This window comes from Odocoileus virginianus, unplaced genomic scaffold (genome assembly GCF_023699985.2).
Source record: "Odocoileus virginianus isolate 20LAN1187 ecotype Illinois unplaced genomic scaffold, Ovbor_1.2 Unplaced_Contig_20, whole genome shotgun sequence".
Classification (NCBI taxonomy): domain Eukaryota; kingdom Metazoa; phylum Chordata; class Mammalia; order Artiodactyla; family Cervidae; genus Odocoileus; species Odocoileus virginianus.
Genome location: NW_027224337.1, coordinates 1,256,259 through 1,280,334, shown reverse-complemented (window position 1 = coordinate 1,280,334; position 24,076 = coordinate 1,256,259). Strand labels below are relative to the sequence as shown.

The following is a 24,076-nucleotide window of genomic DNA, read 5'->3' as shown; positions in this document are numbered from 1 at the left end:
TCCAGCGTCTTCTTCACTCCTCTTGAAAAAATCACACTCCCTTCTGCTTGAATTGAAACTGCTTTCTCTCCCCAGAAGTTCCTGATTTCTTTGTACCATTTGCACAAGTCTCAAGTCCAGAATACCTTTAGACTCACAGCCTACACGCAGTCATAAGGAAAGACAGAGAAGAGGGATCAAAACTCTTTTAGTTCTTTAACACTGTCCGCCTCCATCTGATGGACTTATTTTCATTTTCTCTCCCAGTTGGCCCCTCAAGACCCTTCCCACCTCCCTGCCCAGTTTCCATCTCCCTTTCCTTTTCTGAGAAGTATATACCCTGAGTGAGAACACCCACCCTAAATCTCCTCGTTCCAGTCCCTTCCATCTGGAGCCTCAACTTTGGGATAAAAGAGGAAGTGAGGAAGGGAGAACTAGGCGACGAAAAAGGGGAAAGGAATAAAGAGCATGGGATAAACAGAAGTGATCAGGAGAGAATGGAGAGATTCACAAGGAAGAAGAGGATGGGGAAAGAGAGATGACAGAGGAAATTGGGAGGTAAGGGGATGTGGGGAGGAAACACGGAGAAAGGGACAAGGAAAAGGGGTTGGGGAAAAAGAGGTGGGGAGACGGGAAAGGAGAAGGGCAGGCAAAGGACACCGGGAGAACTGGTGCGGAGAAGAGGTGAGGAGAGAGGATCCAGGAGAAGGGATGGAAGACAGGGGGCTGGAGAGGAAAGAATGGGGAGATGGGACGAGAAGAAGACGATGGGAAGAAGGGAGAGGGAACGGGGAGAAAAGGGTTCGGACGGGAGGAGACTAGAACAGTGAGGGAGAAGAGCGGACGGTGGGGGAATAGGGGGCGGGAAAGAAGATGGAAGAGCAGGACGAGAAGGAGAAGGGGACGCGGAGTGGGGATGCGGAGAACGGGACGGGGAAAGGGGACCGGGCGCTTGGACCGGGAGAAGGGAAGGGACCGGGGACGCGGGGACGGCGCGGCGCTGGGGCCGGATCCGGCCGGGGATGGGGCCGGGAAGTCGAGGGGCGGAGGGAGGACGGGCTGGGGGGGCCGCGGCGCGGAGCGCGGGTGGGGGCGGAGGCGGGGGCTCGCGGGCGGAGGGGCGGGGGTTCGGGTTACCGCGCGGAGGGCGGGGGAGGGGAGGGGAGGGGGCGCGGGGCCGCGGCGGCGAATCTCGCATCCTCCGCGGGGCGGCTGTGGAGGAGGCGGCGCCCCGGCGGCGGCGGCGGACGGACCGATCGACGGGCGGGGGCGCGCGGACCGACGGCCGGTCGCCCGGAGCTGCTCGCGGACTGAGAGACAGCGGCGGCGGACGATGCGCAGCCCCAGGCCCCGCGCGGGCGGGCGCTGCCCGGGGGGCTGACCGCGCCGGACGGCGCCCCAGGACCGGGCGAGGGAGCCCGCGCCGCGCGGAGGTCAGTGCCCGCGGCCGCCCAGCCCGTCCGGCCGCGCCCGCCGGCCCGCCGGCCTCTCCCGGGCGGCGGTGGCGGCGACGGAGCCGGGGGCTTTGTTCTGAGCCGGAGACAATGGGGGAGGGGGGGCCTGGGCCTGCGGGACGAGGGCTGGCGTGAACGTGAGCGTGGGGGCAGGGCTGGGGGTCTTTGTGCTGCGTGTGTCATCGCGTCGGGTGTGCGGCGGCGTGAGTGTGCCGGGGGTGTGGGCAGGCTGTGTGTGTGCTCCTCCGAGTGTGAGTGTGAGCGCGAGTGCATCGCCGAGTGTGAGTCAGTGCGTGTCACTGGGGAGCTGTGTGTCTGCGTGTATGTGTCTGGTCGTGTGTACGTGCGTGTCACTACGATGGGGTGTGGGTCAGAGTGAGTGTGTGTCTGGTGAGCCAGTCCTTGTGAGGGAGTGTGTGTGTGTGTGTGTGTGTGTGTGTGTGTGTGTGTTGCCCGCCTCTGTGGGAGCCATGTGTCAGAATGTGGAGGATGGGTGTGTGACAGACAAACGGAGACAAAGAAGCTGAGGGGGGAGAAGTAAAGAGAAACAGAAGAGACAGGCCAAGCCCAAGCTGGAGGCCTGTCACCCAGACTGTGTTGAGTTTGTGTCCGGGATGCCTAGATCAGAATCCCGCACAGGGGACAGAGGGAGGTCACCAGCCTCGGCCCACGTGGAGGGGGTGGGGAAGGGGAGGTCCAGGAGCACAATGAACTCAGTGTGGCGTGGGCCGGGCCCGCAGCCACGGGGTCATAGGCCAGAAAAATATTGTTGCTAATGTCAACTCCTCAAATGCCCACAGGGGACACAGTCACACGCAGCACACAGCCACAAGAGATGCCTTCACAGCCATCACACACCCCCCGGAAGCACTGTCAGAGCCAACACACATTTACAGAAGGTGCTCTGAGAACAGTGAGCACCCACAGCAGAAATGGTGCATCCAACACATTCCCGCAGGACCTCTGTCAAAGCCAGCACACAGCATGAGAGACACAGTGACTGCCAGCACCTTTCCTGAGACACTGCCGGAGCAACACGCATCCACGGGGAACCTGTCACAGCCCACCAACATCTAGGTTACACTCAGGGCTGTCTGTACACAGCAGGTGTCTCAGAGACCGGACACTAACGGGATGCTGTGTTACAGTCACTCTTACCAACAGCCCATAAGAAGCACTTTAGGTGTCCTGCACACGCCACAGACTGAGCGGTCCCAGCTGCTGGATAAACTCCCATTAACTTCTGATGCTCACACCAAGGCTTCTCCTCACCCATAGACCGCCCAGGGTTACCCTCTGGTTCCTTGAAAACTTGGGGATTTGGATCAGTTTTTCCCTCACCCCGTATCCTGCCATGGTTCTAAGTGTCCCTCCAAGTGTAGCCTCACAGTTTCTTGAGTTCTTCAGCTCCTATTACCATCTCCTCTCCCAGGACCACTCAGTGGAACTGGTCTGTCTCTGAAATTCTGCACCTACATTCCACTCTGCCCACAGCCTCCTGAGTCCTTTGAGCTCCCTGATGCCCTCACTCCCATTCCACTTACCCTTCAACCTCACAGTGATCCCTTGCCCTTAACCTTTTTGCTTTTTCTTAATCTTCTCCTCTCTGGCTTTATACTCTCCTTCCAGTGTATATGTCCAAGACCATCACTTCACCCACTCTTTGACCACTCTGTTCCGTTGTTATTGTCTTTAGACCACCCGTCCCACAAAGTCTCAACCCAGCTGGAATGATTTCCCAGCCACACCAAGTGATGCTTCTATAAATTCATGCTTCTATAAATTGCACCCTCAACTGGGCCCTCCATAAAAAAACAAATAGATGAAATATTTTCTAGTTTTTTACATCCCTTAACCTTGCATCCCTCATTTTTTTCAGCAGATTAGTCAACCCACTGGATCATTTATTCTGCGAATGCCTATTAAGCACCTACTCTGTGCCAAGCAGTATGATAGGTGCTAGCATTACAAGGGTGAACAAAATAGACATGGTCCTTGCCCTTATGGAGCTTACAGGCCATGGGGTGAGCATTGTGACGTGGCAGCACACAGCAGGCCAACCTGAGCCCTTGAAGGGGAACTGGAAGAGGTTTTTGGAAGGAAGTGACATTGAAGCTTATGCGTGATAGATAAGTAGGAGGCTACCAAGCAGAGGAGAGGTGGCGGTGAGGTGGAGTGTGTGGAGAGTATGCCAAACCTAGGGAGCAGCACTGGAAAACCCACGTTAAGAAACTATTGTATGTCTGAGGGGGAAAGCAATCCAATGAGTCTGGCACTGGTAACACATGTGAGGGTGGATCAGAGAGTCTGGGAGAGGTGAGGAAGGGTTAGTTAGGTCATGTACTTCTTGTAGGTCACATGGGTGCTTACGAACCCAGGGATAATTGAAAGTCACCGAATCATTTGAAGCTGTGGTGTGGTATGATCAGATCTGTCTTATAGAGACCACTCTGACAGCAGTGTGGAGATTAGAGGGAGGCATCTGAAAGGAAGGGGATAGTTGGCTGCTGTAGGGACTCAGGAGGGGATAAAGCTGGGCTGAACTGGAAGAATGGCGGTAGAGATTGAGGTAGTAGGTAGCTTCAGGAATTCTTTAAGCAGTGGGGTCAGAAGGACTCAATGTCAGGATGGATACGGAGACTGAAGGAGAGGGGGGAAGGAAGGAAGAGTAGACATGACAGACAGACTTGTTCTGTCAGCCACTCAGAAAGTTGAGGCCATCCAGCTTGAATTCTCTCGGCTGCTGGAGATCCCATCCACTTCGGCCTCAGGGGAGACCTCACTCGACGAATTACTCTTGAGTCTTATTCATGTGTCTAGATTCTCCCTGTGCACTCTTGTTCCTCCTATGAGCACATGAAGAGCCTCCAGGCTCTCCTACTTTCCTGCACTCTGAAATACCTGACTAACTAAGACGCTCTCTCGCTTTGCTTCACTGCCGTGTTTTGTGAAAAGCTCTTCTGCACCGAACTGTTCCCACCTCCTGACCTCCCATTTATTCCTGCCCCATCTATGTAACTGCTCTCCCTAAGAGAACATGACTTCTCATTTGCCAAATCTAGGGGCTTTTTTCAGAAGTCCTCAACTGCTTGACCTCTTGGCAGGGTCCAACATTGTTGACTGTTATTTCCTCTTTGAATCATTCATGTCTAATGCCTTTTGAACCACTATTTTATTCTGTCAACATTTGATGAGCTCTCATGTCCCAACCACACTGCTAGGCGGTGAGAATATGATGATAGAAGACACGGTTCCTACCCTCGGCAAAGGAGACAGGCAAATAAACAGATGATACAATAGGATGGGATCTGTGCATCCCTCTCTCAAAACACCTCCTGACTGTTCCTTCTCTGTCTACTTTGGGGACTCCTTTGGGTGGCACCTAGGGCTTCCCAGGTGGCACTAGTGGTAAAGAACCCGTCTGCCAATACAGGAGACACAGAAGATGCAGGTTTGATCCCTGGGTCAGGAAGATCCCCTGGAGGAGAAAATGGCAACCCACTCCAGTATTCTTGCCTGGAAATCCCATGGATGGAGGAGCCTGGCAGGCTACAGTCCATGGGGTCGCAAAGAGTTGGACACGACTGAGTGACTGAGCACGCATGCACGCTATGTGTGATTGGGCGACCCCTAAGTGTTACGATTTATTAGAGTTCTGACTTGGACCTTCTTATCATCTCACTGTATACACCCCTCTGGGTGATCTATCTCATTCATTTCCAGGGCTTTAGTTATCATCTGAATAAGCTGATGACTCCCAAATAACTATTTCTTCCAGATCTCTCTTCAGACCCCCAGACCTGCAGACTTGCTTCCTTTTGGATTTTTACTATTGAGCCCAGACTATAGAGTCTCCTAACATGTCCCAGACCTGATCTCATCATTCCTTCCTCCCCAAAACCACCATCTCCACTCAGTTAACAAGCTACAAAGCCAGAAATTAACTGTAGCCACTCCCTCCTCTACATGTCCTCTAACCTAGAACCTGTTGGTTCTCCTTCCTTCCCAGCTTTCTCTGACAGGACATCCCCTTTTATCCATGGGCTCAGCTAGTGCCTTCATCTCACCATCTTTTCACATGACTTACAGCAAAAGCCTCCTAACTTATCTCCCTAGATGTCTACTCCTCCCTCTTCCAATCCAATCTTTTCCCTAAGCAAATCCAGACATAGCATTCCCTGCGTGGCGTTCTTTAGTATCCTTGCACTATCTTGGGTGAGATTTCTACATTAAGGAGGCTTCAGAGATCTGTCACTATCTGGCTCCCCCCAGCCTCCCCAGCCTCATAGCCTGTCCCGTTTCCATAGTTCCCTCACATTGCAAGTCCCGGCCATACTGAATTCCTTGTCGTTCTCCAAAGACGCTGCATTCTTCCATGCTTCTGGCCCTTCAGACGCACTGCTCTGTGCCTGCAAAGCCCTTTACTCCCTTTGTCTCCTGGCTGACCCCTTCCCATCCTCAGCTCTCTTCTCAAACGCTCCCTCTCCTGACCACCAGACCAGCCTTGAATCCTCTTGTCTCACTCTTGTCATTGCCTCTTCACTTTTTCTCTCTCTGCCTGAGCTGGGACGTCCTTAATGGCAATGTTGCATGTTATTCATCTTCACATCCCCCAGGTTCCTCTATAGACGCTTGGCAATGAAAAAATGAATGAATGAGGCACCTCACAGCGCCTCCCTCACTCTCATTCACTCTTCAGAAGACTGACTCCTGGTCTCAGCTGCCCACACAATAGAGTCACTTCCACACATGCCCACGTACCCAGTAGAGACGTTTCCAGTCCCCTCCCCGACAAGTTGTCCTTCCCCCCGCTACGGCTCTCCTCTTCTCTCTCTTTCACCTGGGCTTCTCTTTTCCTGGATCCTCTTCCTCACCCCTGATCTGTATTTTATTTCTCTTTCATTCAGCTGCCAACTATTTAATAAACGTGAGAAATGTGCAGATCCAAATCTATGGGACCACCTGGTTGTTAGGGTTCTTGGAGGGGGTGGTAGCCGAGTAAGCTCTGACATGCTATCAGGCCACAGGACTACGGGGCTGCTCCACCTGTTCTACGCCACCAGGCCCCCTTCCTAGGAGGTGTCACAGGCTGCTCCTTCTGCTAATAGCCCCCTCGCACATACCATTCTGTGCCCTCCTGTTCCTGGCACCCAGGCCCTTCCCCATATCAGGTTTCCGGATACTTGTGCCCTTTTCTTCTTTTTTTCTGCCTGTCAGTAGTAACAGAAGTAAGATCAGACTTTCTGATGCCCTGGCACCTGCAAGCAAAAGCCCCTCTGCTGGGTTCAAGCTATTGGATCCCTTCGCCTTCCTGGTTTCCTGCTGCCTGCCCCTCCCTTCAGCTCTGGTGTCTATGTTTCCAGGTAATCCTCTTACTGCTGGGCATTTCAGCCTCCACCACTTAGGAGGGGCTTCTCAGTTCCTCTGTCCCCTGTTGAGAGGGCATCTCCTCCTAGCAGTCCACTTAGAACCCCCAGGCCTGTTGTTTATGTTTTTCTGTCTAAGCTGCTCAATGGAGGGAGCTTTTTCTTCTCAGAGCCTGGAACACACTCTCATATGCTTGGTGAGGAAGGAGGAAACGGAGGGAAAAAAAGGAGGGCTGTACTTCACACCTTCCAGTCACACCATTTATCACCTGGATCACCTTAGCTTCTCTGAGCTTCCCTTTCCTCAGTTGAATATGGAGGTAACAGTAGAGTTTTTTGAGGATTGAGAAAGAAAATGGCTATTAAATGTTCAACTCTTAATTTAGTTCGTTTTACTTCCACAATCTCGGCCCCTCTACTACTCTTCTTCTCAACGTCTCATTTCCCCAAACTCGTTCTTCCCTCCACATCTCCAACTTCTCTGCCGTCTCACCAGCCTCCTGTGTAGCCTGGACCCTATGTATGAGAGTTAGACCTTAAGACCAGGCTCTTGCTGCTCATCCCACCACCCCTAGATCCCTCACCCTGCCCTGCCAGCCCCTGACCAATGCCCAAGCCATGTGAACACCATGAAGGCAGGGATGTGATCTGTCCAGGTCACTGCTGTGTCTTTACTGCTTAGTATGGTGTTTGAGGAGATCAGTCCTGGGTGTTCACTGGAAGGACTGATGCTGAAGCTGAAACTCCAGTACTTTGGCCACCTCATGCGAAGAGTTGACTCATTGGAAAAAACCCTGATGCTGGGAGGGATTGGGGGCAGGAGGAGAAGGGGACGACAGAGGATGAGATGGCTGGATGGCATTACCGACTCGATGGACATGAGTTTGAGTAAGCTCCGGGAGTTGGTGATGGACAGGGAGGCCTTGCGTGCTGCAATTCATGGGTTCGCAAAGAGTCGGACACGAGCGACTGAGCGACTGAACTGAACTAAACTGAACTAAATGGTGTTTGGCACATTGTAGGTCAAGTATCTATTGAAATAGATACTAATTGAATAAATGTATCAATGAATTATTGCACATGCGTGCCCTGGACCCATCCCTCCTATTTTTCCCTTTGCCTTCTAGAAACCTCCAAGCCTCCTCTGGTCACTTCCCCTCTCACTACCTGACCTCACGCCGACCTGACCTTCAACCTGGACTTATAACTGCCCTGTCACTGATCACCTCTGATCCACCTTATGTGCACACTGGAATTACTCTCCTACCCACAGTTCTCAGGCACCTTCCCTGTTCGGTTGCCTGGCCACTTCCATGACCTTTATCAGGCTGCTCCATGTCCTCCAGCAGAGAAGAAATACTGTAGATGAGAAAGCACTAACTTTGGAGTCTGTTGGAGCTGTGTTCCAGATGTTTCTCTGCTACCTGCTCTGAGCTTTTGTCTCCTCACCTGTAGAATAACACTTATCCCAGGGTTATTGTGAGCATCTGGCACACAATGGTAGCTGACATTCATTGAGCCTTCACTGTGTGCCAGCCACCATGCTAAGTTTTTCGTGGCATTCTTTCATTTAACTCCCCTATCAACTATATAAAACAGGCACTTTGATCCCCATTTTACAAAAGAGAAAACTCAGGCCTAGAAAGATTAAACAATATTCCCAGGATTACACCATAAGCAGCAGAGTCTGAATGTGACTCAGCAGAGCCCATCTTCCTAACCACCGTAGTAATAGCTCATGCTTGTGCACTTATAAAATGCCTACTCTATGCCACACACTATTCTAACTGCAAATACACTGTAGTGTTATTACTGTTCCTATTTTATAAACGAGCAAATGGAAGCACTGAACATTTAAATGGCTCACCAAAGGTTACATAACTACCAAGTGAGAAACTGGAGAGAAATCCCAGAGTTGGTTTGGCCCAAGTCCAGTCTTCAGCACTGTCCTGTCCTTCCTCACCATGACGCATTGCCTCTCTTTTCTAGGTGTGCAGTAAGCACATGTTGATGGATGACTCTATGCTGACATCTTGTCTATGGCTAGTTCATTCGTTCCCTGTCATTTCCCACTGCAGGAGGCTTGCTCCCTTAGGAGTCTCCTGAAATGATTCTCCCCAAGATCACTATGACCTTATTACTGCTAAAACCAATGGTCACTTCTCAATCTTCATCTTACTTGGCCTCTCAGCAGCATTGGACACTACTGACCTTTATGAAATGCTCTCTCCTTAACTTCTGAGATATGGCCTCCTCATTCTTCTCCAAGAAGAATCAAGTTCTCCTTGGCTGCCCCTTGAATGTACTCTTCCCCAGGGTTCTGTCCTAGTCTCTTTTTTCTCTCCACACATCCTGGCTGATGGGTCTCCGCATCCAAGGCTCTCAGTTACTCCTTAGCTGGTCCAAATCCATATCTCCAAACAGACCTCTATCCTCAGCTCCAGACGTGCAAATCTAACTGTGTGAGGGACATCCCCATGAGAAGACCCCAACAGGCACCCCCAGAATGGCTCTCCTCTGTGGTATCCTAATGGCCCCACATTGGTAATCAGACCAGCATTAATGGGAGTCAATCTAGAGCCCTTCTGTTCCCTCACCCTTCCTGAAGGGTCGGTGGCCAAGTCTTGTCAACCTCACCTCCTCACATTTTTCTTCTGTGTCTACTCTGTCCCACTGCCACTGACCTGGGCTACAAACACCTTGTCCTTGGTGCCCCTCCTCCCGTGGGTTCTCTTCTCCAGGTCTCCACTGTCTTGCTAGGTCTCTCCCTTCAGCTCCCCTGTAATTTCTGCCTCCCTCCATCTTTCCCTTCTCCATGAATCTCAGGCAGCGTGGAGTGCATCCTCCTGGGATAAGATCAAGGCTATGTCAGAAGGAGGACAAAAATAATCACTTTAGGTTTTGGTAAGCTAAGTCTAGATGCTAAAACTTTAAAGATAACCACAAGAAATAGAGAAATAAAATGGATAACTTTAAAGCCAGTGAAGTGATAAAGACATACTAGAAATGATAAAAAACCTAATTCTGAAGAGTAACTTTTCAGAAGGAGGGAGAAACCATGCAACTGGAGTGGGTACAATCCGCAATTAGATTGGTAATCATTAAATAAATAAATGTTTTATTAAAAAAAAAAAAAGGCTGTGTTAACTCAGGACAGTTGTTTCACTCCCAGCCCCAGTTTCCTCACTGAAAGGTGGGACGCCTCCCTGACCCGGGCTGTTAGGATGATTAAGATGATTAAATAAGGCACCGTCTATGAATTGCCAGCACACTAACAGCTCAGAAAAGAAATTTTCCTTCTGCCTTCTGTGCTCACATCTGTCCCGGCCTCTCCCTGAGGTGCCTAATGGGAACCAGTTCTCGGGAGAGACAGAGCCAGGTCTGGGCACTGCCCAGCTGCCCATCCATGAGGTTGTCCAGGGACATCCAGGGAAGCCAGCTTGTCAGCCTTCTCCTCTTCCTCCTGTCCTCACTCCTCCTTTCCTCTTTTCTGCTCCCCACACCCGCTCCCCAGCCCTAACTCCTTCCTTTATTTATGCTCCCCCCTCACTCCAGCCCAGCTGTTCCCATCTCTGACTTACCTCCCCTTTCTGTGTGAACTCCTCACTCTTTCCTTTGCCGACACACACTCACTCTCCCCCAGTCTTGCTCCCAGTCATCCCCTGTGAGAACTCTCGCCTCTTCCTTTCTGCTTTATGCCTGGCCCTGTTCCTCCACCTCCCTTCGCCCAAGGCTACCCTCTTCTTCCTCCACTCCTGGGCCAGTCTGCCTTTTGCAGCCCCCTCCTCACCCTGTTGTCCTTCTGGTCCCTGCCCCTTCCTGGCCCTGGGACAGGAAGTTGAGGGAGGAGGCCTGCGAGGTGCCAGCTCCCCCAGCTTCCCCTCTGCACCTCAAGCCACTCCTCTGCTTCCTCCTGGAGCACCCTTCCCTTATGGTTCCCCTGCGACTCCCCCTCAGCCCACCTCTTTCCTCTCCCATGTTCCCCCTGCTCCCAGGTCCTATAGACACACAGGCTGTGTGTGTGTGTTAGGGGTGGGGGTGTGTGGATTGACATCACATTGCAGGCCCCAATGAACAGTCTCGCCCCTCCCCCTCCTAATGAGAACCAGCTGTGGTTCCAGAGGCCCAGATGTGGGGCTAGAGGGGGAGAGCAGGATGGAGCCAGAGGACAGAGTAACAGGCCCGGGACGGGGCGAGGGCATGTAGCAAAGAGATCTGGGCGGGGGGAGCAGTGTGACCAGTCTAGCGGGAGAAAGAAGACAGATCTGGGTAGGAGGCAGGACAGAATGGGAAAATAGACAAGATGGATGGTTTAGACCGGATCTGGGGGAAGGGGTGGGACAGACCTGGAGAGGGAAAGAGACAGGAACAGGGAGGAGGAGCAAGTCTTGGGGAAGAAGCAGTGAGAAACCCTGGACAGATGGGGAGATGGTGCTGAGAAGAGAGTTGGAGAGAGGATGAGACAGTCTCGGGAGAGAGTCTGGAGTTCGAGTTTGGAGCTGGAAGCCCTGGAGCAGGAAGTGATGAGGCACAGTCCAGACAGGCCCCAGGGACCTCAGGGTCACAGCTGCAGCCGCAGAGCTGACCACGAGTGCCCCGGCAGCGTGTGTGAGAGCGTGCCGGCGTGTGGGTGGGTCTGCCAGTGGGAGTCTGCGCAGGGGTGAATGTGGTCTGTCTGTGTCCGTGAGAGGAAGGGTGTGTGTGAGTGTGTGTGAGTGTGTGTGCGTGCTTGTCTACATGAGGCCTGTGGGAAAGTGTCTCTGTGTGTATGTGTCTGTGTGGACAAAAGCATGCCTGTGTGTCTGTACATGTGCCTGCATGTGTTAGGTGGGGAGGAAGGTTCCAGGTGAATGAATGCGTGTGTGTGAGGAAGGGTATCTCTGTGTATGTAAGAGTAGCCTCAGTCTGTGTGAGTGTGAGTGTGTATGGAGTGTGCCGGTCTGCCTGTACTCGAGTCTGTGCATGTCTATGCCTGGCTATGTGTGGGCCTGTGACTTCATGAGGAGGCACCTTTGTGCGTCCACTGTGAGGGTGTATGCGGGAGTTTGCATTGGACAGGTACCCAGGAGGGCACCAAGGTCTGCACGACTTGGGAGAAGGGACATCTGCCTGGGCCTGGATGCCTCCTCAAGGCTGATCACTCACCTGAGAGTTACCTCACACCATTCATGCATCTTTTCATTCAGAAAACGTGCTGATCATGTGCCATGCCCTGTGCTACACAAAACAGTGATTAAGACACAGTCCTGGCCCTCAAACAGCTGACGTTTGGTCTCTGGGTGCAGAGAACCCTAATACAGAATGTAAGAAGACATTGACCTCACTGTCCGTTATCTTCTCTGCCCACCCTGCTTTCTCTGCACTGACTGATTAAATGAATAGGACCCGTTCCTAACCCTTGACCCTTACCCCAGTCTCTAGGCCTAGATCCCCAACCCTGGCCGCTGCACCACGTCTGTACACCGAGCCTCTCCCCTCTCTGGTCAGGCCTGTGTTCACTCTGCCCTTCTTGTTCTGAATTCCTCTGATCTGTTATTCCATGTGGCAGCTCCTTAGGCTTTGCAGACTTGAGCTCTGGGAAGAGGGGTCTTAGTGAACCCTACAACTCCGAAGCCAGGATGAGGAGCCTCATCAGGGATGGTGCTGGGAACCTAGGCGAGAGCACCTGCAAAGTGCCCAACTCTCGGCTCCCATTTCCATCACCTGTGATTTTCACAAAACCGCAGAGAGTAGGCATTACCATGGCCATTATCTGGATTAGGAAAATAACATTCAGACTGCACTCAAACTTCAGGGTCCCAGCTCTCTTCATTGGCTCACACAGATGGGAGAGATGGGGTTGGAAGTATAAGTAGAGGGTCAGAAGTTCTTATCCCTGGGGAGGACAGGAAGTCCTAGAGCAGAGCAAGTCTAGAAAGACCAAAGGTACACTTCAGTAGCCACTTCTGTGGCCACACTTCTGACCATGGTGCCTCAGGGGCACGGGCTCACGCGTGTCTGTGTGTGACAGAGTTGGCATGTCCAGGGACATTTCCCCTTCTGTCAGTAGGTGAAGGTGGTAGTGTGCAGTTATGAGATTCTGGCCATTCATTCTGCACTGCCTGCTCTCATGATACCGCTACCAAATGCTGGAGAACCTGGGACTGAGACCCTCAAGCTGCTGCCCTTGGGGATCTTCTGATTCAGTGTGGAAGGAGAGGAGAATCGGGCACACACATGAGCAAAACAGGGCTGCTCTGCAGTCTGTGGCAGTGTGCATCCAAAGCAGTGAGAGCCCAGTGGGGTACACAGTGGGCACTGCAGGGAGGTCACAGAGATATCACAGAAACATCCTCAGAAGGCAGCATCTTGAAGTTCGAGAGGAGATGGCCAGTTGGACAGGACCTTTAAAGGATATCTCAGGACGAGGGCATAGTTCATACAAGGCAAGAAGTTGCGGGGGGAACAGGTGAGGGGTTTAGTGTAGGAACGCAGGGTGCGGTGGGGCAAAGTGAATGTGAGGCATAGTGGAGAGATGGCGGGGCTCAGGTCAGGAAGGTATATTAAGGGGGTTGGGCTTTGTTTTGTGAACAGACATTCTATACCTAGTGTCCATGAACCCTTAAAACTGCAGGCACAGTTTGGGTGTACGCATCTGCTTTTTTTTTTTTTTTTTGTCCAGAGTGGGCAGCAGGTTTCTGCCATCAGTAACGTTGAACTAGTGGAAACCTTTTGTCAGGGGTGGTTTGGTGACAGTTGTGAGGATAGCTCCAGTCAGGAGGACGTGGGCTAAGGGGTCCAATCCAGGAGGCACAGGGAGGATAAAGGGCTGTGGAAGGAATCAAAAGGAGGGATGACAGTGCTTGGACCTGCACAGCAGCAGTGTGAAAACAGGAAAGGGCAGGCTTGAGACGTGTCTCACTGAGATAGTCAGGTTTTGAATGAAGAAGAGCAAGGAAACCAAGGAGAGTTTCTGAGTGGTGATGCTGTTCACAGGAAAGGGAAGGGAGGAGGAAAATCAGGTTGAGGTGAAGGTTAGGAATACCTTGTAAGGGAGTCTGTTTTCTGGGGGGTTACGTGTCTCCAGCACTCTCCAGAGCTGGAGATTGCAAAGTTATCAGCAAATAGACATAAAATGATCAATACTAAATCTGAAGCTCCAACACTTTGGCCATTTGATGCAAAGAGCCAACTCACTGGAAAAGACCCTGATACTGGGAAAGATTGAGGGCAGGAGGATGAGATGGTTAGATAGCATCACCAACTCAATGGACATGAGTTTGAGCAAACTCCAGGAGATAGTGAAGGACAGGGAAGCCTGGAGTGCTGCAGTCCATGGGGTCACAAAGAGTCAGACACAACTGAGCAACTGAACAACAAAGAAAACAAAATGACTGATAACATTTTTAATTGAAGGCGTGGGAGGGGACAAGACCACTGAGGCAGTGTGAAAAGTGGAAAACGTGCAGCCCTGTACTGAGTCCTGAGGGGCACCAGTTTTAAGGGCAGAGGAAGAACTTGCCCAGGAGACTGAAGAGTGGACATAGAGGTACAATGGAAGCAAGAGGTGAGGTGTCACCATGTGAAGCCAGAGGGCTAGGCTTCAAGAAGCCAGTGATAGGTGACTCAGTATTCCAGAATGATGCAACAAGAAGATGAAAAAGCGTCCATGGGATGCAGAGTGTAGCGATGGTTGGAAGCTTAGTGAAAGCAGTGTCACGGGAGAGGAAATGTAGATGGAGGAGTGTGTGAGAAGTGAGAAACTGGGGCAAGTGAACAAAGCTTTCTCCACTGAAGCTGCTCTCACCCAGTCACTAAAGGCCTTCCCAGGACTTCAGGCCTCCTTTTCCTTGAATATCAGCAGTATTTGAAACGCTGTCTCCCTTAGCATTGTTGCCATCACCCTTCCCTGGATTTCTTTCTCTCTCTCTGGCCAGTTAAGGATGCCTTTGTTCAGCTGATGGTTCAGGCAAGGAATTTGCTCATCATCCTTGACTCTTCCCACTCCCTCATCCTCTGCCTTCAAGCCACCATCAAGCCCTGGCCATTCTACCTGCTAAGCCAGAGCTATCCACTTCTCCCCATGTTCATTGCTGACACTCATCCAAGTCTCCATCAGAGCCACACCCTGGCCTGGTGTGTTGTGAGGGCTGTCCTAAGATAACTTCCCCATCTGTGTGAGCCTGTGTTTACAAAGGTGCAGCAATGGTGATTTTCACAAGATGTCAGTCATATTGCAGTGCCCTCTCTTAGAATGCTTTCATGGCTTCCATTTGCCCTCAGCATAAAGTTCAAATCATCAGTATGGCCTCTGAGTCCCTGCCCCATTTCATCCCTTCTGCCTCGGCACTCTACACCTCACACACATGCCCTACCCACACCCAGACACTCTCAGCCCTTTCTAGACAGTAGACTCTAAGCCTCCCTTTCTGTTCCCTCTTCTGAGTCTTTTCTCACTTCTCTGTTCCCCTTCTCTGCCCACCGTTGTCTAGCTAACACCTGCATTAAGTAGATTCTCACTTGAACGCTGTTTCCTCGGGGAAGCACTCGCTGACTCCTGACTGTGATCAGCCCCTCCCTGTTCTCACAGCTCCCTGCATCTCTCCCTTGAGGCCCACATCACACTGCTAATTACTTGTCCAGTTCCTGGAACGTTTTCTTTATTCACTGGTATGTCTTCAGCTTCTCCACATAGCAGGTCCTCAATCTCTTGTTGAATAGAGTACAGGGGGAAGTAGAGCCAAAGGTGTGTGTGTGTGTGTGTGTGTGTGTGTATGGGGGTGAGGGAAAAGGGGACAGAGAGAGGAAGGGAGAGACTTCAGCATATTTAAACGTTAATAGAAGACTGGCAGAGAGGAAAAGGTTGAGGTTCAGATGCCATTGCCAAGCACATGGTTATCGAGGTATTAGTCCTGAATGAGAAGAAAAATGAGAAAGAACTGGCCACATGTTCTAGTCTAGAGATGGAAGGTAGGGAATCTGAAGGCATTCAGACCTGAACAATAGGAATAAAACAACCTGCTGGGGGACGGGGTGGGCAGGCATCAGGGTGGGCTAGGACCTGTCAGCTAAATGTTGCAGCGGATCCTGAGGAGCTTTCTGGGCCTGAGATGGTGTGAGGCAGCATGAGGGCCCTGCGGGGAGCTGAACCCACTTCAGTCCTGGTGTGGCCTGGACCCCAGCCTCCCTGGACTGTTGATTCCTCCCTCATCATGACTTTTTTCCTTCTTATTTCCTTCCAGGTCAGAGAGCGTGAGCTGGAGCCAGGGTCCAAGTTGGACCTGATCCAAAACCTGAGCTCAAGCTGCTCCTGGAGCCTGGCCTGGAGCTGGATCCCAAGGCGCAGCTGGACTGGCCCTGCCATGCAGAAGGAGCGGGGCACTGCACCTTCGTGCCCGGGCATGCGGATCCCCAGGTCCCTCCCCCTGCTATCATGGCTGATGCTGCTGCTCCTGGGGGCCGGGGCGCCGGGTGCCTGGGGTCAGGCTGGGAGCTTGGACCTGCAGATTGATGAGGAGCAGCCAGCGGGCACGCTGATTGGGGACATCAGTGCGGGGCTTCCAGCGGGCACAGCAGCACCTCCCATGTACTTCATCTCTGCCCAGGAGGGCAGCGGGGTGGGCACGGACCTGGCCATCGATGAACACAGTGGGGTGGTCCGTACAGCCCGTGTCCTGGACCGCGAGCGGAGGGATCGCTACCGCTTCACTGCAGTCACTCCCGACGGCGCCACTGTGGAAGTTACCGTGCGAGTGGCTGACATCAATGACCACGCTCCGGCCTTCCCACAGGCTCGGGCTGTCCTGCAGATACCTGAGCATACAGCGCTTGGCACTCGCTACCCACTGGAGCCCGCTCGTGATGCGGACGCTGGCCGCCTGGGAACCCAGGGCTATGCCCTGTCTGGTGATGGGGCTGGAGAGACCTTCCGGCTGGAGACACGCCCTGGTTCGGATGGGGCCCCAGTGCCTGAGCTGGTAGTTACTGGAGAGCTGGACCGAGAGAACCGCTCACACTACATGCTGCAACTGGAGGCCTACGACGGTGGTTCACCCCCTCGGAGGGCCCAGGCCCTGCTGGACGTGACACTGCTAGACATCAATGACCACGCCCCAGCTTTCAATCAGAGCCGCTACCATGCTGCGGTGTCTGAGAGCCTGGCCCCCGGCAGTCCTGTCTTGCAGGTGTATGCCTCTGATGCCGATGCAGGTGCCAACGGGGCTATAACTTACGAGATCAACCGGAGGCAGAGCGAGGGTGACGGACCCTTCTCCATTGACGCGCACACGGGGCTTCTGCGCCTGGAGCGGCCGCTGGACTTTGAGCAACGTCGGGTCCACGAACTGGTGGTGCAGGCTCGGGATGGAGGGGCTCATCCTGAACTGGGCTCGGCCTTTGTGACCGTGCATGTGCGAGACGCCAATGACAATCAGCCCTCCATGACTGTCATCTTCCTGAGTGCAGACGGCTCCCCCCGTGTATCTGAGGCTGCCCCCCCGGGCCAGCTTGTTGCTCGAATCTCTGTGTCAGACCCAGATGATGGTGACTTTGCACATGTCAATGTGTCCCTGGAGGGTGGAGAGGGCCACTTTGCGCTCAGCACCCAGGACAGCGTCATCTACCTGGTGTGTGTGGCTCGGCGGCTGGATCGAGAGGAGCGCGACGCCTACAACTTGCGAGTTACCGCCACAGACTCTGGCTCACCCCCACTGCGGGCCGAGGCTGCCTTTGTGCTACACGTCACTGATGTCAACGACAATGCGCCTACTTTTGACCGCCAGCTCTACCGACCCGAGCCTCTGCCTGAGGTTGCCCTGCCTGGCAGCTTCGTGGTGCGGGTGACGGCCCGGGATCCTGACCAGGGCACCAATGGTCAGGTCACCTACAGCCTGGCCCCAGGCGTCCACACCCGCTGGTTCTCCATAGACCCCACCTCAGGCATTGTCACTACGGCTGCTTTGCTGGACTATGAGTTGGAACCCCAGCCACAGCTAATCGTGGTGGCCACGGATGGGGGCTTGCCCCCTCTCTCCTCCTCTGCCACAGTGAGCGTGGTTTTGCAAGATGTGAATGATAACGAGCCGCAGTTCCAGAGAACTTTCTACAACGCCTCACTGCCTGAGGGCACTCAGCCGGGAACCTGCTTCCTGCAGGTGGGTAAGCCCCCCAACACACAGCGGAGTGGTGCTGTGGGCAGGAGTGGATCAGAGGGTCGCAGGGGACCTCAGAGCAGGAACCAAGCCTTGCAGGTGCTAGCTGTTAATGATGACATTTGCCAGAGGATTCAGTCTTATTCAGTGAGCCACACAGTCTGTGCAGAGGGTGAGGGTTACTGAGAAGATGAGAAAGCAGGGTGCAGGAGCTGGGCCAGGTGATCTTGGGGTTGAGAGAATTAAGACTGGATATAGAGAAATGTGTCTTGTGGTGTGAGGAAGTGAGAGGGGGCTCTTTAAAGTTTCAAAGCTGTTCTGCAGGGTGGAGATGGAGATTCTGCACACCCATGTGGCTCTTGTTCCCCAGGGAAGATGCCAGCATTTACAGAGCCCTCCAACCTAGTCCAGTGCTGGACTGTCCTGGCAGATACACCCATCCATGCCCTTGGAGCTGAGCCCTAATGCGACTTGGGATCAGGCACAGGGATGAGAGATAACAGGAAGTATTCGGTGAGATTCCCAATGTCCAGGAAGACCTCTCAGAGGAAGAGGCAGGAGCCCTGGACAGGCTGAGGGAGCCACAGACTTCCTGCAAGTCAAGCCTGAAGGAGATGGGTGGGGAGGCATGCATCTGGAAAGGCAGGCCAAAGTCAGATTGCAGAAGTCCTTGGACACCAAGCTGTGAGGGGTTAAGGACTTTACTTGGAAGGCAGAGAGGGTCACTGAACTTCTTTGGTCCAGAAAAGGCAGGATCAGATTGTTTTGTTTTTGTTTAAGATTTTATGTTTGGGAGTCAGTTTTTGATTCATAGCACTCTTACATGGAAGGTGTAGATTTTCCATATGACCCTGCCCCGACTCACACACTATTAGCATCCCCCACCAGAGTGGTACATTTGCTGCAACAGATGAATCTACATAACCATCATTATCATTCAAGTCCATAGCTTACATTAGAGTTCACTCTTGGTGTTGTACCTTCTATGGGTTTGGATAAAAGTATATTGTGTATGTATAATGGACATATATAATGACATACAGTATAACACATAGAGAGTAGTTTCACTGCCCTAAAAATCCTGTTGCTCTCATCTTTCCCTCCTCACTACAGATTGTTTTTGTCTGGTTTTTTGTTTGTTGTTGTTGTTGTTGTTGAGTTTTATCTGGCTGTGCCACATGGCATGTGGGCTCTTAGTTCCCCAACCAGGGATTGAACCCATGTCCCCTGCATTGGAAGCATGGAGTCTTAACCACTGAACCACCAGGGAAATCCCATGTTTTATGTTTGTTTTTTTGGAAGCTAACTTGCTTTAAGGGTGAAAATAGATTAGATCAATGGTAAGTATACATTGAAAACTTAACTTAGCACTGTAGGCCTGGCATTGTGCTGGGTCCTGAGAACAAAGAAAGGAGACAGTCTTGTTCCCAGGCAGGTCCCAGTCTAGGCAAGGAGATACACCAGTAGCTAGTGATGTTTCAGGTGGCATATGAAGCACTATGGAAGCCTAGAGGCAGACCTTTGCAGAAGCAGTGAGACTTTGCCAAGGGGATAATGTGGGGTATATGGACAGGAACTCCAAGCCCACAGGAAAAGCTGCAGGACATCATCATATGTGTTCATGGGCAGCATTGTTCAGGTTGGCCTCAACTGTGCTGATGAGAGAGCGTTATGGGGAGACAAGAGAGTAGACAGGGGCCAGATCATCAGTTTTGACTATTTTAAAAATCACAGGGAACCAACGAGAGGTTCTAGGCAAATCTGATATGTCTTCTGGAAAGATTGCTTTGGCTCTCGCACAGAATTCTGGATGCAGGAGAGGAGACTGGAGGCAGGGAGGTCTCTTAGGAGGAAATGTTTATGTCTCAGAAGACCCCTGAGCATCTTCTAGGAGCTGCTGTTTGCCTAGACTTTCAGGCCAGTGCCTGGGCCTGGCTGACCTCCCGTTTGGCCAGATGCTGGGTGCTTGCCTGCCTGCTGCTGTCCAGCTTCCACCCACTCTCCCATGTGTTTACTCTCCCCCTTGGCCCAAGACCAATGGGCTGTGGCTTCTAACTTCCCTCCTCACTAGTGCCTGAAGCAAGAGGGCATCTCTCCAGGTGGTTTCCTGGACTTTTTACTAGTAGTAATCATAGGGAAGCAGGGATGAAAATGACCACTGGGTGTTCATAACCTTTACAAGAAGTCTTAATATTTGATTCATTCAATATTCATTTGAATATCTGTCATTAGGGATACAGAATACAGTAATGATTGAGTAACTGCTACCTAATTCATGGAGTTTACAGTTTAGAGGGGAGATTCATATGCAAAGAAACAGTTTTACTGCGATAAAAGAAACTTCCATATGGAGATACATATGAGTTACAGATGGGCAGTTTGAATGTTTTCCCAAAGGAAAGGATCTTTGAGCTGAGACAGAGGATAAGCAGGAGCTGACGAGGGAACCAGATAAGGGAAGGGTTCCATACAGAGGTGACATGCAGAGAGAAGAGTAAGAGCCTGACCTGTCTGACTTGTTCAAGGACCTACAAGTGGCCTGGTATCTCTGGAGTTTAAGGTGTGAGATGGAAGAGTGGGACATGAGACTGCAGGAGGCCAGACAGCAAGGAGTGAAGCCAAGCCAAGGAGTCTGAGCATTTTTCTTTAGAGGACATTGAAGCTTTTTGAGTAGAGGAATGATTTGACCATATTTGTTCTCTCAAAAGATGCTTTTGTTAGTGCAGAGCAGTGGTTGACAACAGCTGGCGATTTTGCCCTCTGGAGGGGACATTTGTCAACATCTCAGAGTCGGACACGACTGAAGTAACTTAGCAGTAGCAGAGACATTTTTGGTCGTCACAACTGGTGGGATCGATCAGTACCTAGTGGATAGCGTGCATGCGAGCTCAGTCACTCAGTTGTGTCTGACTCTATTGTGACCCCATGGACTGCAGCCTGCCAGGCTCCTCTGTCCATGGGATTTTCCAGGCAAGAATACTGGAGTGGGTTGCCATTTCCTCCTCCAGGGGATCTTCCTGACTCAGGGATCGAACCCATGTCTCCTGCATCTCCTGCATTAACAGGCAGATTCTTTACCACTGAGCCAACTGGGAAGCCCATTTAGTAGATAGAGATGCTGCTAAGCATTCTAAAATGCACATGTCAGCACCACAACAAAGAAATATTTGGTCCCAAATGTCAGTCATGTGGAGGTTAAGAAGTTCTGGTATAGAGGACAAGACTGGAGGGGCAGACACCTATCAAAAGGGAACTATAGTAGACCACGGGAGAGACGACTTAGGCCTGAGTCAGAACAGCGATAATGGTAATGGAGAGGAATAGACAAATAAGAAGGATAATGAGGATTTACTCGGTCCCCAGTTGATTGATATGTCGGCAGAGGAAAAGGGAAGAACAGATTTCTGGCTCGAGCAGCTGCGTAGATGGAAGAATCATTAGAGAGAGGTTGGAATGATCATGAGTTTAGCTTAGGACAGGTTGGATTTAAGGTGCCTGTGGGACATCCAAGTGGAGATGTTGAGCAGGCATCTGGATGTACAAGTTAGGAGCACAGAGGTCAAAGTACAGATCATCATCAGAGCCACAGCAGTGGAAGAGAAGGCACTCAGAGAGTGTGCAGAAGAAGAAGATGCCAAGGAAAGGTTCCAGGGAACAACAGTATAACAGACAGAGTAAGGGGAGGTGGAGGAAGGCTGGGCAGTGGGGAGGCAGTGGGAGGAGAAGCAGGAGAGACTTCTGGGAAGGAAGTCAGCATGGAGCAGATGCAGTCAGTTTGTGGTCTAGTAGGAATTTTAGAGACTTCACACACGAAGGTCTTTGTTTCCTCCTTGCATTAGTGCACTTGATGAGAGCTGGGGTGGGGGCGGTGGGGGGCGTGGAAACAAGAGGAGAGAGGTGAGGTTAGTTACAGCTTTCAGGCAGAGCTGGAGAGGGAGCTGACCAAGGTTGGACTGTGAAGAGGGGCTGAGAGCCTGCTGACAATGGAGGCTGTGCCTTTGCAGTGAAACCTCTGAGCAGGGGCTGCACAGGCCAGAAAACTCACTCTGCCTTGGTCATTTCCAGTCACTGGCCCCTGTGCCTTTTGGGGTCACTTCCTGACAACCTCCTTGACCACTATTTATTGCTTTCTTCCTGCAGCGAGTCAGAGGGCAGAGGTCTTTAACAGCTTCTGGAGATGGTGCCGCAGCTGTGCTGCTGCCCACCAGATGGATGTGGGGGGAAGTCTGTCTCCTGGGATATCCGGGCCCATGGTCACAGTAAAGAGCTGGAGCAGGAGCTGTTCCCAGGGCTCGGCATGGCAAGGTCTTAGTGTCTCTCGGGAGGGTAAACAATGGCACAAATCACTCTGTCAAGGGCCTGGGCAGCAATCAGAAGTCCTTGGCTCAGCTTCTCTCTGAGCAACATTTTCTGGCTAAGAAAGGGGAACTCTCCAGCTTCCTTTTCACAGCATATCATGACCCTGAGCCCTCATAGCCACAAAGCATACTTTGTCACAGCTATAGCAGTCTGCACCAGCTAAGCCACTGTTGAGGGCCTAATGTGCACCCAATTTATAAAACTTGCTTTGAAAGAAGTTTTTGTTGTAAGGCGGGGCAATCCAAGTGTCTGTTTACTCAATGAACAAATTTACATAGAGTACCTACTGTGCGCCTGGCCCTGTCTTAAGCTCCAAAGCTTTTGGAATGGCATTTCCCGCTGATCTGACTCTGAAATGTTCAGAGGCTCCTGACTGGTGTCCAATCATAAACCCTACCTGAGCCAGTCTGGGAGATGTCTGCAAAGTCACCAAGAAAGCCTTTCCCTATTTCTTACTTTCTTAGTTTGGGGACCTGGAACTTAATGACGTCAATATTGTCCTATAGACCTGCAGTTCTCTGTCTCTCATTTCCAGTGAGATTGGCTCAGAGATGAAGGGATGTGAAGGGTGCATAAGCCACATCCATAAATGCATAGAGCAGACCCTCATCAGCCCAGAAATCAATCAGATCCCACTTAATGACCAACCTCAATAAAGAGTAGCCCTATGACAGCAGTCTGAATAACTCTGTAGGTCAGCCAGTTCTCTGCTTGAAGTGATTCTGAGACTTGGTGATGGTTATTAACTTGCTGTGACCCACCTGGAACTTGCTGTCACAGCCCTTAGCACTTTCCTTTTAAATACAGTTGGTCCTCATCCATTTGCAGATTCTGTATTTATGAATTCTCTGTTTAAAATTTCTTTGTAACCCTTGAATCCCCACTCATGGAGATTTCACTGTCATTCCCAGACATGTGCAGAAGGATGGAAAATTCAAGTCTCTTGATGAGCACATTCCGGCTGAGGTCAAACAAGGCAATGCCCTGCCTTCGTGTTTCAGCTCTTATGTTGTAAACAAGGGTCCTTTTCGTGGTCTATTTGGTGCCACATTTTTTACATTTTTGTGCTTTGTGTTTGGTGATTTTGCTGTTTAAAATGGCCCCCAACTGTAGTGCTGAAGTGCTGTCTGTGTTCTTAAAAGCAAGAGGGCTGTGCTGTGCCTTATAGACAAAATACATGTCTGTTTCACTAAGATATGAGTTGTGCCATTGGCCCTTAGCTCAGTGTCAGTCAACCAACAATATATATTAATAAGGTTCTTTTAAACAGAAACACACATAAAACAAAGTTATATATCGATCAGTTGACAAAAATGTGATCAGAGGCTCATAGGAACCTAACACAAGTTGTGAGATCTAAGCTGGGTTTAGAATTTAGCCCATAACCTACTAGTCCCTTCTGTGTATCCACCATCCAAAGACTGCGCACCAACTGGCCAAGGGTCTGCTCCTTCTAACTACTACTTAACTATGGCTCTTCTGGCCAAAAAGATGGGGCAATACTCACCCCAGCCTCTCCCCAGGTGACAGCCACAGATGCAGACAGTGGCCCATTTGGCCTCCTCTCCTATTCCTTGGGTGCCGGACTTGGGACCTCAGGGTCTCCCCCGTTCCGCATCGACGCCCACAGTGGTGACGTGTGCACGACCCGGACCCTGGACCGCGATCAGGGGCCCTCAAGCTTTGACTTCACAGTGACAGCTGTGGATGGGGTGAGTGGGCAGACTGTGGGCAGGTTGGGGTGAGGGCACTCAGCAGGGCCAATCAAGACCCACCTGACTGAATGGCT

General features: G+C 51.6%; 1 protein-coding gene across 1 annotated transcript in view; it reads left to right on the top strand.

Moving 5' to 3' along the window:
- The first annotated feature begins 1,152 nt into the window (after positions 1-1,152).
- Positions 1,153-24,076, top strand: part of DCHS1 (dachsous cadherin-related 1) — a 36,619-nt gene continuing 13,695 nt past the window's right edge. Inside the window, exons 1-3 of the mRNA XM_070464183.1 lie at positions 1,153-1,412; positions 16,021-17,931; positions 23,811-23,999. Coding sequence (XP_070320284.1) covers positions 16,141-17,931; positions 23,811-23,999 — 1,980 coding nt within the window. The 5' untranslated portion in view covers positions 1,153-1,412; positions 16,021-16,140. The remainder of the gene's footprint in view (positions 1,413-16,020; positions 17,932-23,810; positions 24,000-24,076) is intronic.